At 39.1% G+C, this 16,715-nt stretch overlaps 1 protein-coding gene across 1 annotated transcript in view; it reads left to right on the top strand.

Moving 5' to 3' along the window:
* The first annotated feature begins 7,389 nt into the window (after positions 1-7,389).
* egflam (EGF-like, fibronectin type III and laminin G domains) overlaps positions 7,390-16,715 on the top strand; it is a 41,916-nt gene continuing 32,590 nt past the window's right edge. Inside the window, exons 1-2 of the mRNA XM_030060830.1 lie at positions 7,390-7,896; positions 13,176-13,285. Coding sequence (XP_029916690.1) covers positions 7,791-7,896; positions 13,176-13,285 — 216 coding nt within the window. The 5' untranslated portion in view covers positions 7,390-7,790. The remainder of the gene's footprint in view (positions 7,897-13,175; positions 13,286-16,715) is intronic.

Below are 16,715 nucleotides of genomic sequence, written 5' to 3'. Positions count from 1 at the left end.
TTGGCTGTCCACAGTGGTGTTTAGAAAGTAATCTACACCATATGTAGCCTGGTGGGGCTGAGCCTCCGGGTGAGGGTGATCAGGCTACAGGAGCTGTGAGTGTCAACCAAGTCTTCCTAACTGAACCTCTGGGAATAGGCCCAAAAATGTTAAAGCACAGGTCAGTAACAGTTATGATGTTTGAGTTGAGGAAATTACCATTCTCTCTGTATTTGTCTGCAGGTTTGTAACTGGATGTTGTTTTGTGATGTTGTCCACTAGGTGGCTGTATAAAGACATGTTTCTTTTTGAGGGAACGAGGGAAGGGCAGTGGGATAGGAGCTGTGGGATGAGTATGAAAAATAAAATTCATGTGGATTGCAGAGTGGGTTAAAAAGTTTGATGAGTCTCATATTTTATGTTAACTAAAGGTTGGCGCTGCTAATGGCTGAGTCTCTAACAACACATATTTGAAAGAGTTACATGTATGAGTTCAGGAATATCCTAAGACTGGCAGAATATGGAATATCTCTGAATATAGTGACTGAAATGCACTAAATTAAAATATTGCAAGTGTCTCCATGTCATTCGGTCTGTTGCTGGTGCCTCACATGTCAAAAGCAGCTGTAGTTTTTATGGAGCTTGGATCGTAGCGTGAGAGTGGATCTTTCACTTTTGTTCTTGACAGGCTAAAATGTTTAAGAGCCCTTGCACTAATGTAAAACAAATCCACGCCTTTTCCCCTCATACCACCAAATACAATGGCTTAATCCTGTTTTATTTAGCCACATATAGTGTGACTGACTTGACTCTAAACAGCGCCTCTCCCACATGATGATCCAAACCATACTGCCAGCCCGTCGTCTGGCCAGAACAAAAAAAAAAAAAAAAAAAAAAAAAAAAAAAAAGGAAGTGGGGCGGGGGTGTCGGGTGTATTCACAAGGTCCATGACAAGGTCTCAGGGTGACCATTCTGCATCGAGCTCCAGTCTTCAGATATTATGACGAAATGGGATCTCAACTTTTTTAGGAGAAAAAAAGCATACTGTTACATAAAGATGACTACTAATGGGATACTATTAAGTGTTATTAGCTATCTTTAAAGTTTCGTTCACAAAACAGTAACACTGAGGATGTCACTTATTTGTATTTCTGAGATAATGTGATGACACCCACTGGCAGGATTTCACTCTTATATTTATTTGTTTGTTTTTCTGCATTTTCTCATGCGTTAATTTATGTAATAAATTTAATGTCTTTAATATTTGCACCCAAAAGGGATGTAAAGCTCAGATGTGAAATTTGCTTAACTCTTCATGTTACTTTTATTGTATTGCTGGTGCAGCTTCTATACCATTGTTAAAACACTGCACAGTATTGATTCATTTTTTTTTTTTTTTTTTTTTTTTTTTTTTTTTTGCATGTTTAGTTTAGTGGGTGTTCTGGGAGCTTGTTGGGCTCAAGTGCAATCCCACACACTCACATATCACATCATGTAATCCAACCTCTTAACCTTTCTCCTGTCACCCTGTTTGCCTCCTTGCCGGCGCCCTGCTGCCACTAGAGGTCACTGTTTACTGTTGTTATTAACACCCTGTTACACAGCTGCTGCGGTGAACAGGACTTGTTCACTGAATTTTGCATTGAGTCATCACTACAACTATTTTTGAAGAAAATGAAAACATTATGTGTGGCTGTTAGGAAGGGACAAAGAATGCACTATGACTAAGGTTATGTGCTGTAGTTCTTATGTAAACTTTTATGTGGATCCTTTGGAAGAACATATCAGACACCTGTAACTGCACAAGAAACTATATGCTGAAAACAGTGAGAGGAGTGACACAGAAAGGATAATGTGAGAAAATGTGAAAAATTGTAATAGTCAGGCAATTTTTTGTTTTGTTTTGTTTTGCAAGAATATCTTCTTTAAGTAGCTACTGACACAGGGTCGGTCTTGTATCATTTTTATTTTGAAGCAGAAGCTCCCTGACTTAAGAGGGAGGAGTGTCATTCTCCGAGGTAAATAATCATAGTTTTGACTTTCATGCTGCACTTGAGGATGGAACTCTGTGATTTGCCTGGAGGTGCTGGTTTAGGAACTCATTTCTGAGAAATCTGGGTAATCACATATTTCTCCTTGGCATCATGGCACCAAAGTAAGATATATTCTCATTGTTCAATTTGTTAAACTCCTGCCCTTTTTCCCCACAGCCAATTATTATGAATGGACTTCTTATTTCCTGTTGATGGGGTCCTCAACAAAATGTGGTGCTCCCATGGAATAATGCGTAAAGCCACCAGGAATAATTAAAGTTAAAAAATACTGTTATATTTTTTTATAGGTCCAGGCACACTGAACAGCATTTGCTGTATATGGATGATGTTTGTACCCAGGCGTTCATGTGAAAAGTGTTTTGATTGTGTTATGGCAACAGATGCTCAGGATACTTTGAAATCTGAAATTGAAATCATTATATAGTACTGAAAGGATTTATATTGATGTTTATACTTATTCACTCATGCGAGGAACATCTATCATCTTTGCGTCTTTTAAAATGATAAAACTGGTAAAAGACGAGGAGAGGAGTGGCAGGGATGACAGGATAACATAAATGCGTGGGAAGAACAAAACAGAACTGATGCAAACAAAACCCAAAAACATTTTATATTTGCATTTTTGTTTAGCTTTGTGATCTGGTGACAAATAACCAATTAGTTCTCAAAACATCAACTGAATTATGTCAGATCCTTTTGACAACAGGGTATTGTTTTCTCCCCTGAGAGAAAACTATTTTCTAAACCACCAATCTTGTTTATTTGCTTGTTTCTGATCAGAATAACAAGTGATGAATAATTTCTTCATTTGTACAGAGCCGTTGTGAGCGCTCGCTTGCATGGGTGCTGTGATTTGGGGAAAATGCTCTTTTGCCTCTTGGTTGTGGGAAGCTTTTAATTAAAGGGAACGATAGAAAATGTGTTCCCTGAGGGAAAATTGACTCCTATAAAGTTGTTATGATGAGCAAAAATATTGTTTTTGAATTAAAAAGAGTGCATGTTTGTATGTTAATTAGGTCTGTGAGAAGAAATATGGTTTAGAAAGATTATTTCTGGCACTTGCTCATTTTGGTTAGGCTTAGGCACTGCATGTTTAAATTAAATTATCTCTGGAAATCTCCTGTAAGTGAAAAAAAAAAAAAAATCACTTTGTGTAGTAAGTTCTCTGCTTGTTAAATGGCAAAGCCAATAGAGGAAAAGGATGTATAGCTGTCAAAAGAATACATACATTACCAGGATAACGATATCCATAGGTTTTATAGCAGGTTTATAGCAGCAAAATCATTGAATACTGTATAATCCTTGGCCCTGAGGATATTTCATATTCTAACCCTTTATACCTTTATTCCTCATCACCAGGATAACTTTGCTGTTCTCCTTTGAATAACTAATATTCCCCTCCATAACCTATTTCCACAGAAGAAAACAACAGTGAGGTTCAGCCTGGGCCAATGTATTCAGCAATTTCCTTTCTGAATTGTGCCTGGTTTTTCCTTATTTCCTGGGTCTCAGGAGGGTTATATGCTAAGGAAGGGATGATGATGCAGGTTGAAGATGAAGAGATGCCTTTAGATTACGCCAACCATATGATAAACAAACAAACATACACACACAAGCTCAGGGAGACACTCGTGTTTATAAATTAGTGCACGCCTGCAAAAACAAAAACAGACACATGCTTACATTAACAGATCTGGCGAGTCACCATAGACACTGAAAAGACATTTGTCATATGTGTGTAGATGAAGGTGCATCCATGTTTTGGGGTATAGAATACAGTTATGGAGATCATGCAGCTCTGATTTTGAGACATTTAATCATAAACAGCAATAACATGATCCAGGTGGTTTTGAACATCCAAATGAGATTAGTCTCTAACCCTTGGGACCAGTTTCAACATGTAAATCCTATTAGTATTCTTATTATGCTGGAATCAACTCAAAACAGGCCAGTGACTCATCCTAGTTTTTGGTTGAGTTACACCAATGTGTTTTTTTTTTTTTTTTTTTTACGACTGAAACTAATAGCAGTATATTTTTGGAAAGAAAGTGTTGATATCTTATGTCGAGCCAGGGCCGTAACATGTTGTAAAACTCCACTGAAACGTATCCTATTGATTTTATTTCCTCTTCCTCAGGTGGGCTTTTAGCCTCTTAGCCTCTTTCAGGTGGGCTTTGAGTAAAGCAGGTTTTCTTGTAGGTTTCACACACTACCAACCCTAAAGCTGGTTCATTCACAAAAGAAACTAGTATATCAGATTAACCCTAAACCTGACCTGTGTTTCCACTGGCACTTTTGGACCTTTTGGATTTGAACTGTGCTGCGCTCATATGCATTTCCTTAACCAGTTTAAGCATGTCGAGTTGCGCTGACCTGAGATGGACTCTCTCTGGAGTAGGGCAAAGTGTGCTGGACCCAAACTCCAGCAGGCTGTGGTGATGTCAGAGGGCTTTGCCGTTATTCATTGGCCAGAGAGAAATTCAACAGCTTTGAAACAGAGCTGCTTACAACCAGGAAGTAGCTACAGCGACACTTGTGGCAGCGGCACTGTAGTTGATAATCCAACTATGTGAAACAAAAATAATAGAACTAAATTTCTGCCAATCTCTCAGTTACAGTACCATTGTTCGTGTGAAGCAGCCATTCCAAGTGGGTCTTGTTCATTTTTTTGAGAATACGACACGCTCACAGGCGACCAGCAGGGCTTCACCGTTAGTTAAACACACTTGAAATGTGTAGCCATGTTGTGACACAAATCCTAGCAGGGCTCACTTGCCAAGTCAAACTGAGAATAGTCAGGCCCGAGCGTGTGTATGAAAAAATCTCCAAATTTAAGAACCAGGATTTTGATAGTCGTGGTAAAGCAATGCAGAAAAATCAAGAAAAAAGCATGATACAGTATTTTCAAGAGTCTGAACTGATGCCAGGCAAGTCCACTGGTCTGTGATGAGTTTACTAATTCATGAGCAACATGCTCTATAGCCCTGAGAATGAAGGATTGTTTAGATATGTTTTTAGCTTTATGTCAAAATCAGTGGGCCAGAGTAGGGTAGCCAGTCAAAGTAATAGAACAGGTAAGAACAAAGTAAAGATGTTGTCTGCCTTCAGTCACTGACCTTGAAAATCACTGGTTCAGAAAATACTGGGTCTCTGTTTTTTCACAGTAATTGAGCGCTGACATTGTTTCCCATCTAATAGAAATGTCTCACAACAAAAGATAAAGCAAAAAAAAAAAACACTTAAAAAGGTTTAGAACAGCTGTCAGAAATATGATCATCAGTGCAGAGAATTAACTTCATTTTTTTTTTTTTAGCTACAGTGTGCAGTTTCTGCAAACCAATGACAATATTTCACCCATTATCATGCTGACATCTGCAGAGGTGCACTCCTCTGGCTATCTCTCTGTATATTTCAATAATGGGTTGATAACAGCAGGCAAAGAAACTGGCATAATCAGATCACATTGAGCCCGTGTGACCCAGAGGTACATGATTATCATAAGTGGCAGATAATGATGTGATGCAGAGAGAGAGAGGAGAGCAGAATAGAAATCAACACCACCCCCTGAACCCTGCGATGAGTGATTAACATGCATCATATATTTATAAATGCTTTTGTTATGAAGGATTGTGTTGTTCGCGTCACTTGCAGGGGGGCATTGTATCTGTCACAAAGATTTATTTTGTTGTAACATTACAAATACCTGAGTATTTTAAGGAAACCATCAGTGGGAAAAAAGGAAACATACATCTAAACTATTGGTCCTTACGTGAATCTATAAAGAAGTGTAACCACTTCTCACTGGAAATACCAACTTTCCTTGTGGATTTTCTTTTTTTTTTCCTGAGGAGCTGCAATGTCGAAACTACATTTTAAATCCCAGTGTGTTAATATGTACTAGTTCCCTTCTCTTCCCTCTCAAGCAGGGAGCGTTTCTTTATAGGACTTTTTCAAAAAAAAAAACTTATATAAAACAGCTGCTGTTCAAGGCTAGTAAATTAGATTAGGTTGCAAAGAATGTGTGAGCCAGTCAGCACCTTGCATGCCTGTGTGTGTGTGAGGAATGAAGGCAGAGGGCAGGAGAAGGCAGAGGCAGAGGTCCCATCTTTGACAGTCACCACAAACATTTCTTTGTCACATTTTCAGCACCAGACACACATTCGGTTTCACAAATACAAGGCAGCCAGTGGTTAGGTTGTGATCTGGTTGAGCAATGGGGCAATGACCAAAGGACAGGCAAGTTTAGTACCAAGCTCTTTGTATTTTATTTGTTATTTTGGCCACTATTTAACAGCCTCTTTGATGACTTTTGCCAAGTTAAAGCTAAATTATCAGGCTTATATAATCAGAATGATTTTATGCCATCACCTGCCTTGGTTGGCTCAGGCTCGTTTTTAGTGTACCTGTGACTGTTGCTTAGTGTATCACAAGTGGAAAACTGAGACATCATCCACACAAGAGCATGAGTTTTTCTTTAAGTTTTGATCCCCATTCCACACAAAAAAAACAACATAGCTATGATATGATAACAAAAAAAAAAAAAAAAAACAAAACTTTTTGTTGCCATGCAGAGAGTAAAAATGATATTATTTGGTAATGCTGACATTGCAACATTTCTTCATTTCACATGCTCACAGTGGAGATGTCAAATCTTTGAGTTGACACAGCTGTGATGTTCAATTTTCACTATTGCTTTTCAACAATTTGTATTCATTTGAATATTTCAGTAAAATCGTCCAAATCTTCCTTAAACCTCAATCTGATAAGACCATGAGTGATGCATCACAATAGATGTTGCAGAGGTATTTTAACAGTAATAGCTTATAGTGGTAACCTGGCTGACTGGACAGGTTTCATTCATGTGTTAGGATTTGCTCAAATTCTGAGCAGTGTTTTTGGTTGATTTGATGCCAGTCTAGACTGGTGTTTGTCAGGCTAGTGCAACACAATGGGGCCGTCTGCAGTAGATACCACTCTGTTTTACCTCGTTTGCCCTACTATTGTTTTTAAATGCCTGTTCTCACTCGAAAAGACTCAGATATTGGTGCTGTCAAAGTTTGAATGAGGTTCTAAAAGTTGGATCACAATTGGATTGAATGGATCTTCAAGTTATTCTGTGCAAATTCATTCAACAATTCAACACTACTTTTGTTAGACTGTGCTTGTCTCAGAAATGAAGCCATGCACGGCTCACGCACAGCAGCATATTGTACTAGTTGGAGTGTGTGTCGCTGCAGCGGCTCCAAGACATGCTCTCCATCTGTGTCCAGTGTGCGGATTAGACGCTTATTATCCTCTTAGCTCTAAATGGCCCCACGTTCCTGACTTCGCTGTTCATCTCATCTGCTGTCTAAGACGCCACCAGGGCGTGACACGAAAAACGGGAATCGTGCGTAAAAATTCGAGTGACCCCTCGTACAGTTGTTTAGGTCTTTACGCATTACGCGCGAAGTGTCGGGACAGCCCTCTCCACCCGTGCGCCTCGCGGAGCGCAGTTGCCATCCGTTCATTCGCTATAATGCGTCCGACCCACTGATCTTTTGCAGACTGTAATCTTATCAGTGTCAAACCGTAGTTGCCCTTTCCTCTCGGACAGTTGGATGACGTTTACGCCATTTTTTTTATTTGACCGGCCTTTATTTACGGAAACTTTTTTTTATCGGCCAAGCAGTCGGCTACATTTACAGATACAGGCACGTTTGAATGTGTAACTAAAATGACCATTTGACCGTTTTAACATTTCGACCAAAAGAAGACATGGAATTTGCAAGTAAAGAAAGGAGTCTTTTATACTTACTTGTCTTCGCAATATGCACTGCCAACGTTTGCTTTTGTTCAAGAAGATCAAACGCACGGAGATCTGGTAAGTTTACCGGCTGATGAAATAATAATAATAATAATAATAATAATAATAATAATATGAACTCTTATTGCATGCATTAGTAGAGTCTGTGGAGTCATGCTGGATGAGGCCAGCAGTTGTATCATACATGCATGTGGAACAAAGCTGCCTCACCTGTCTCCATTAGTTTGATTATACAGCAGTCTAAACACTGTTGACCACAGAGTCACTGTAAACTCAGTGATTCTGTACACAGTGTATCTAAATCAAATTATAACAAGCTGGAGCCTACTATCACAGTGCTGGAGCCTACTATCACAGTGTCTTTAAGCATATTGTTTCATTTAGCCTGATATTGCAGTCACTGGGTGGAGTGTAACAAATATTTTAGCAGAAATTTCTATTAATGAAAGCTTAAAAGGAGCATACATGTCAATATTGCCAAAAGGGACTGTAATAAATGTATATAAATGCTTAAAGCCTACTTTATAGTCAGTGACATAGATCAAAAACAAAATGATGATATGATAGGATATTTGACAGTCCTCAGCAAACTCTATTTTCATGTAACCAACATTAGTTTGACACCACTTACTGGTGTCAACCTGGATAACTTCCGTTTATCCTTCACTGTACAATACATCCCCATTAATAACAACAATTACTGCAATAATTTTGGGGATACATGTCTCTTTGGTGGTGAGAAAACGCCCCCGCCCCCTCTGTCAGGAACCTGCTTTTAGCTCTGCACTGGATAGCAGACAACTATATTCCAGCTCACTGTGAGCACTGTGCCACAAGTTGGTATGTGAATGCTGTCATGACTACCATTATTATAATGATGTGAGTCCTGTCCAAATAGCCTGTAATTTTAAAACTATCTCTAAATCTAGTATTTGAGGCATGACATTTACTGTATGGGTAAGGGGGATGAGAGATGCCAGAGGATGAAAAGCTATAGTTTATACTGACATGTTAGTGTGTGCCTTATCAGCCCTCAGGGATACAAAATATGGATGTTGATTCCTCAAAAACCACAGTGGCACTTTCCATTTTCTATAGTCTCTCTCTCTCGCTCTCTCTCTCTCTCTCAAATCTTCCCGTTTGACATTTAACCCCTTTTTGTCTGGGCCTATCTCCTTTTCTTTCTCATTGTCCCTCATATTCTCTGCCTTTTTCTCTGTGCCTTTCTCTCTCTCTCTCTCTCTCTCTCTCTCTGTCTCTCTCTCTCTCTGACCCACCAGACTATTACAGCTGTCAGCAAAGAAAACTCAACACAGCTGGACCTGCTATAGTTCTGTTTCTGCATAAGGCTGTAGTTCTGTTTCAATGACCACCAGTGACATTTGTAGTTTTTTTTTATTTTTATTTTTTCAGTTTTTTCACTCTGGCAGTATGGTTTAGGATCCTTCTGGTCCCATTCTAAAAGAGGGGAGAATTTCAGTTGGGCCTGATGTCCAGTTGAATCACATCAGACCTAAAATGACAGGACCGCTGGTACCAGGAAAGAGGCTAAATCGGATGTCAGTGCTCATACCTTTAGGTGGTCTCATTTTTTCAGGATTTTGACAGCTTTAGCAAAATACAAAAACTGGAACATATTTAGGCAATCCTGATATTCAACACAGGCTTCCTCGAGACAACCAGATCCAAAAACTGTGTTGAAGAGTTTAGGATAGGTGTAATTTACTTGCTAACTTTTCTGTTGTTCTATTTTGTTATAGCACACTCAAGCATACAACACATACAAGCATACAATACAATATCTTTGAAAATCTTTTAAATCTTTTAAAGGTACTGCTGCAAAATTTAATTAATCAATAATACTAATATTTTTTAATACTATGTTTTTTAAGCTGACAAACATAGGAGTGCATATCCCTTCAGATTTAGTGCTCCTACTATTCCTTCAGCCACATGCTGGGGCAGCACAGTGGCAAGTGTGTTATTGCTCATTTACTTGCAGATGACTCAGAACTGGCAAGAGCAGCAGTTCTACATGACTAGGTCTTAAAGTGCTGTCATAGAATAAGTATTATAGAATAGAAAGCACAGTTATTCCGTGTTCAGAAATAAGCACTCCAAATGCAAGAGACCAACCTGAACTTTTGATAAATTCAGAGCAATTAACGTAAATGCATCTTGGATTTTTTTGGGCAAGGAGTTTTGAAATGTTTATATTACTCATGAATGAATAGCTGAGGACCTAAACTAGCTTGCAAGATAGTTTTCTTGCCAACAGTGAAGATAAATCTGTAGATGACGGTAGCCTTTATATTTTCATAAATGGACTAAGTGGTACACAATATCCTGTGCTAAGGAACTGGATAGGAGTTTCTCCACCGTCATTGAGACTTACATTCAGGAGGAAGAATGGGGATTTGGCAGGACCATGGAGGAGCTTTTTACCTTATTCATGGTAATTTGCTAATGCTGTTAATCCTGAAGGTATATGTGATGCAGGAGCCACTATATGAACTGTATGTGTTTGCATACCTAAAATCAAGTCAAGCTCATTCAAGGTTGGATGCCAGGATATAGGTTCAGGATACTGTGTAGAATGTGCAGGTTGGTGACATTTGGGTGTCATCCTTGCTGGGGATGACACCCAATGGGCCTCAATGGACTGGGATCCAGTGCATGTTGGAACACTTTGGAATTGAGTGTGATGTGACCAATTTGACCAATTTGATGGCCATCAGTACTTCCAAGTCTGAGATCCCCTGGAAAAAGGTGGCCTGTCCTATTCATGTTGAGAGTAAGCATAGGAGTGTCCTTTATCCCAGGGTCTTATCCATGACTGAATGTAAAAAGGATCAAGACAATAACCACTGGTTAGGTGTGGTGGCTGCAGTAATGTTGACATTACTGCACCATGATGGTAAAAGTGGTAGTTTCTTGAAATGACACATATTGCACTGATGAACACATATCTAGAGAGTTGATGGGTTACCATGCATTCACATGATTCCGAATTCTAGAGACAGATGTACCAAACATTATAGCTTGTAATTTCATTCACATGAAACAGTGCTTGTTTCCATGTGGATAAGGATGATACTTGAGGAAGATCCTTTTGGATCCGCTCTAATTCTGTGAGTTGAGTTCAGTTCACCCATAGGTTCCCTGGGCCACACCCCTGGGGAGATATGGATGATCAAGGAATTCAGCTGACATACTGCATTACCTGCTCCAGTGGAAAAGAGGGGAGTAGGGGAGGAGAAGCAAAAAGGAGAGGAAACAAGAGGACGGGAGACATGTAGGCATAGGTGAAGTGGAAGGGAGTAGAGGGGGGTAGCAGAGAGAAAGAACAAAGAGCAAAGAAAAAGATCAGTTGAGACGAGAAGCAGAGGAAGCTGTCCCTACATGAGATTTCCATTTTCTGAGCTTTGCCTTGCTATATTTGGCCTTGTTTAATCACTGTCAGAATCTACACCAATGACTTCTGTCCCTCAATGACTCAGACAGATCGTGGTTGATGTTGTGACTTTTGGACTGAGTCCTGAGATGCTGCATTAGCCTAGAATGATGAAACTGTCAACAAACATTAATCTGAACCAATAGGTGAATTATTTCTGTGCAATGGGAAGACAGATTAAGAGATATTACACAATTGCCAGTTACCAGGTCATACAGAGACATACGAATTTTCCCTGAAATGGCATGCCTGGTTAAATGATGGTGGAATAAAACTGGAATTATTTGGTCGAATGTTAGGCAAAAGCACACGATGTTCAGCTTCATCAGAGAGTGGCATTTCTTCAGCAGCTTCTTGATGGTCCGGATAAGGCAGCTTTGCTGTTGTCATAGTTATGTGCGAATGTTATGACATGAAGTGTGTCATTATAAGACTTGATATCTTTAGGGCTCTTTCTGTGCTTGTGTTTCTCATTTAAAGCCAGGTAATGTAGGTCATTAGAGGCATTTATGGTCCTGACAGCTCCTATTTGTGTTTTTTGTTCCTTTGAATGAGAGCACCCTGGAATACATCAGGCCACAGACACACCATCTTGATCTCCTCAAGTGTTACAGAAGCACCCAGGGCTTAATGCCCTTCTACCTCCGACCACAAAAGTAATAGTGTCTACAGTCAGAATCCCTTCTTGGCATAAATCATTGCATCAGGCTATAGGTTATATCATCTCAAGTGGCCATTTATTTACTCTTCAGAGATACTTAAGAGTTTTGAAATACAGGCCATCTCAACCATTTGGACACATCTTTAAGTGCCCTATTCTCTATTCAAACCTCTTGGCTCTTTAGAGAGGTATTGCAGCAGACAGACTCTGGTCCATAATGAGCATCGATCAGAATGATCAAACCATAACAGGGACTTTTTTTTTTTTTTTTTTTTACATATGTTGAACACTGACCTCTGAAAAACCTTATTCTTTTTTAACTTAACATTTGTATTCATTTTAAGTCCTTTATCTTTGTAGTCATTTATCTTCATAGTCCATGTCCATGACAATAAAATGGTAGGATTTCAAAATGCCAAGATGTGAAACAGGTTTTAAATACATTTATTTTATTTTATTTATTATTTTTTAAAATGTTTTATTCAGCTCAATTATTAAGGTTTTATGGACACCTTGTAATCAGGATTGTGAAAAGGTTTTGTGTCATAAATCGATTAAAAAACAAAATCATAATATTCCAAGTTTGCTTTACAATTAGTTATGTATGTGTATGTATACCATATAAATTTATCATTAATTAGTAGGCCTACTGGCTTTAATGATGATGGTTTCCATTGATTTTTATGAACAATGCAGAGCAGCTGCATCATATTGGTGCGGCAAACAATCCTAGATCTCTTTTTTTTCCCCGTAACAGCTTCCAAAATTCTTCTACAGTGACATTGACAGTGTCATAGATGCACACAGGACTTAATGCCTTTTTAGCATTCACAGTCGTGGCGTGTTATGATGAGGCCTTACATCACACTATAGGTTATGTCACCTCAAGTGGCCATTATTTCACTCTTCACAGAGCCTTAAGGGGTTTGAAATGTAAGCTAAATGGCTACATCAAGCATAGACACAGCTTTAAGCACCTTTCTCTCTGTTCAGACTAGTTATAGCTCTTTAGAAAGGTTTTGCGGCAGATTGACTCTGGTCCATCATGACCATTAATACAAAATCATGTGTTTGGGTTCAAAGAAATTTAATCTTATTCAACATAATGCACAATGTTTTGAGGTATTCACTTAGCTGTTTGACCTTGTGTTCACTTTCCCTACAGTATCTCTCTCACTGATGTCATTGTCATGATTTTCTCTGTGTGCCTGTTTTTCTCAGACCGTCTGAGTCCTCCTTTGGACATTCAGCTGGAGACAGTCAACTGCACAGCCTTCAGCGTGCGATGGAAAATGCCCCGGCGCCATGTCAGCACCATCACTGGCTATAAGGTAGGCAAATCAGGGTAAGCAGCTCAATGTAACACTTTGTATAAATACTGAGGTAGCAATTTGCTTTAGCATTGCAATATGACTTTTTAGCGGTACGATGGAAAGGAAAAAGCTCCATTTGTCAGAATAGAATCTCCTATTTTACATCTCTGCAAAGCAACAATTATGCTAAAATGTTGACATTTCTTCACCAAAAATATTTTGCATATCAAAATTTAAACTTATATGCGTCATGTGACTATAAACATGCTAACTAACATTAGACTGTTAGCTACTTTAGACCTTAGCCACTTCAGTCACTTTTGATTGCTTTATTAGCTTCCTCAGCCCCCAAAACTACTTTGTTACAGTTAGGAAAAAATCACAGTTAAGGCTAGGAAAAGGTTCATCATCATGGTTAAGTTTAGGGTAAGGTCATGGTCAAGGTTAGGAAAAAGTTTGTCGTCATGTTCAAAGGTAGGGGAAGGTCATGGCTAACATTGCAAAACTGCTTTAGGTAATATTTGCTAAATGTTAGCTACTCAACGTTAGCTAAACCTGAACACAGCTCTCGCTTGACACGGTACAGGAACCTCGGTCTGCAAAAGCAAAGTCCCATTTATCATGCTAACCACCACCCCACCTGCCTCCTGATGTGGTGCTTTCCCCTTGCTACGTCATGAAACTTGAAAACATGACATTAACGTATACTTGGTTTGCAAAAATATAAAATGCCAACATTTTTCCTGGCGATTGAGCTGTTTGCAAACATCACTGGCTACCAGCATTATCCTCACTTGAGTGAAACAAGAGGTCTATGCAATATGGCATTCAGATTAATTCAGAGGTACCCAATACAATTGAATACTATATCTTTTTTTGAACACTTAAAGACAATTTAATACTGCACAAGTCAGGAAATTCCCAGGAACATCTACTCAAAATTTACATGGAAGTGTACGACCATAATCCTGATGCAAAGAGCTGCTGGTGCAAGAGAAAACTTTGACAGTAAAATGTCAAACTACTGGTTGAATTATATGACACCAAAATCCAGTTCTTTATTAGCATGCACCATGCTGATTTTCATAACATCTGAGGAAAATCTGAAGGTTCACATGAGCTAGCCAACACCAAGAAACTGTTAGATTTATGCATTGAATTAAAAGATAATTTTGGGTAGGAGAGCTTAAGGCTAATCCCTCAGAGCCATACCTTGACACTGGTGTCACAGTTTGTTTTGCATTTCAGAAATCATTTGGCTTTGCAGTCAGGCGACTAAAAGCAAGAATGTACACAGTGATCTTCAGAACTGTCTTTCAAAATGCACTGAAAGCCTTTCAACTCAGCAAACATCAAAATACTTTATCACATATATTATAAATCAAATTTCCTCTCTTTTTCTGTACAAGCAGCCAATTTTCTTTGCAAGCTCTGCAGGATGGGTCCCCTGTTTGCTTTTAAGGTGCCTGTCAAACTCTTTGTCCAGGAAGATGGCCTTGAGGGCTGGATTGACATTTGGAAATTTCTTGTGTTTTGATAGAACCCCTTCACACAGCCAAATCTATGTTTTTCGGCGGCAGTATTGGACTGAGACATATGCGGTCACACGTCTTTTGTCAGTGCTGTGTCGATTGATTTTTTATTATTGTGACTTTGCACCACTTTAGTCAACATCTCCTGAGGGACAAGCTGTGTTTTAAGGACTGCAGTGGCGTTTGGTTTTACTGGTAGAGAGCAAAATGTTTTTTAATCAATAAACAGATACCTCGTTTTGCTTCTATCTATTGTTGCTCACGCAGCTTGGACTACAAGATAAATAACTGCTCTCTTTCATTGCTTATAATGGGCAGATGTGCAGTTAGAATCAACTCTTCCATGCTGCAGTGCGTTTGTACAAAAGGGGAAAAAAGGGTATTTTTTCTGTTAAGGTAGTTTTGGAGCTCTCATGTGTCTTAATCGAATTTCACATTGTGCACTATGCCACCAGGGAAATTTATATGTATTATGACTACAGTGTATTATTATTTTACATCAAAAACCTATCTCTTAAGTCATGTGCAAGTAACTGTGGGTTTTCAGAGGTAAGCTGCACTGGAAAAGTTTGTGATCATGCACTCATATTATTTGAGGTGATATAAAGCCTCAGAAAGACAAAAAAATTTAACTACACTACCTCATTTGTGGCCTTCAACCTTTGCTGAGGAGTCCTAGACAGAAATCAGCTTGTCATGTTGCCTTATTACTCCGGCCTTCCATCATCATGTCACTTTCACAGTCACAAACGTCTATTAGGACAGGTACTTGGTTGTAAAAAATATGCAAACCAGCAGTCCCCAGGCCTTTCATCCATCATGAAATGAATATCTGCCACTTCCTGATCTCTTTCAATTCCTGAACATCTCATTTCCTCTCTTTTTTTCCCTCCTCCCTCATCATGTTTGTTTTGAGGAAGCCAAACCTAGAGTAGATCAGTTTGACGCTGTGTGCTCTGCCATATGTCTGCACTAAGAGGATTATTTGGCTTGCTTGCTGCCCCACAACTCACAGATTAGCATGTGTGTTCAATTGGCCAGTCACTTTAGAAGTTAGTGAATAATCCTGTTTTCTCATAGTATTTCCTCCCCGTGATGTCTTCATTGTCACTGCCACATGTCTGGATAACGTGTTGCTGTCAGCGAGAGACTGAGATGCTGTCTTGTCAGTCAAGAAGAGCGCTTGGTCAGAAGGGCTCTCTTCCTGTCAACAACACTCACTGCTTTAATCGAACTGCTCAAATATGACATTTATGAACACCTGCCCGACCTATGATGGACAGAACAGGTCCTACTTCTCTGAGAGTAATAATCCACATAACATTTTCATATAAATAAATGTTGTTTTTTACGGCAGAATTAAACTGCATGACTCAATTTTGTTTCAAGCTGTACCCGGTTTACAAAAGCATTTACAGAGTTTGGTAGGCTTCTCCTGGGAAAAATCCTGTGCTGTGCAGGAAACAATCAGTTATACATTTCTGCAGCAATAGTGACAGCACGGTTTGATCGCAAGGTTATCTTTGTGACACACCGTGCCATAACACCTCAATAATGGCTGCTTATTATCAGCAATGTTCCCTAAAAAAACATGGATCTCAAGGATTTATGCTGCATTTGATTGTGCTCGGGACCCGGAGCGTTCTGAGTCAGTACTCCCAACTTAAAGGTGTTCTACTGCATTTGACTGATATTATGACAACCTAGTAAAGTTAAAGCCCAGTATAAAGTTGTTACAGCACATTTTCACCACACATAAACATACTGTATATCTACTTAAATAAAGTTGTATAAAGTAAAAATTGAGAGTTCTGCTCATCGTTTACCGTGTGTGCCACCATACTAACGTGATGTCATGTGGCGAACTTGGGCATCTGTAGTGACCAGATCTCTGATTGGGAAATCTGATTTGATTT

This window comes from Myripristis murdjan, chromosome 9, assembly GCF_902150065.1.
Source record: "Myripristis murdjan chromosome 9, fMyrMur1.1, whole genome shotgun sequence".
Taxonomy (NCBI): Eukaryota; Metazoa; Chordata; class Actinopteri; order Holocentriformes; family Holocentridae; genus Myripristis; species Myripristis murdjan.
Note: the sequence above shows the minus strand (reverse complement) of the source record. Positions and strands in the feature narration are given on the sequence as shown.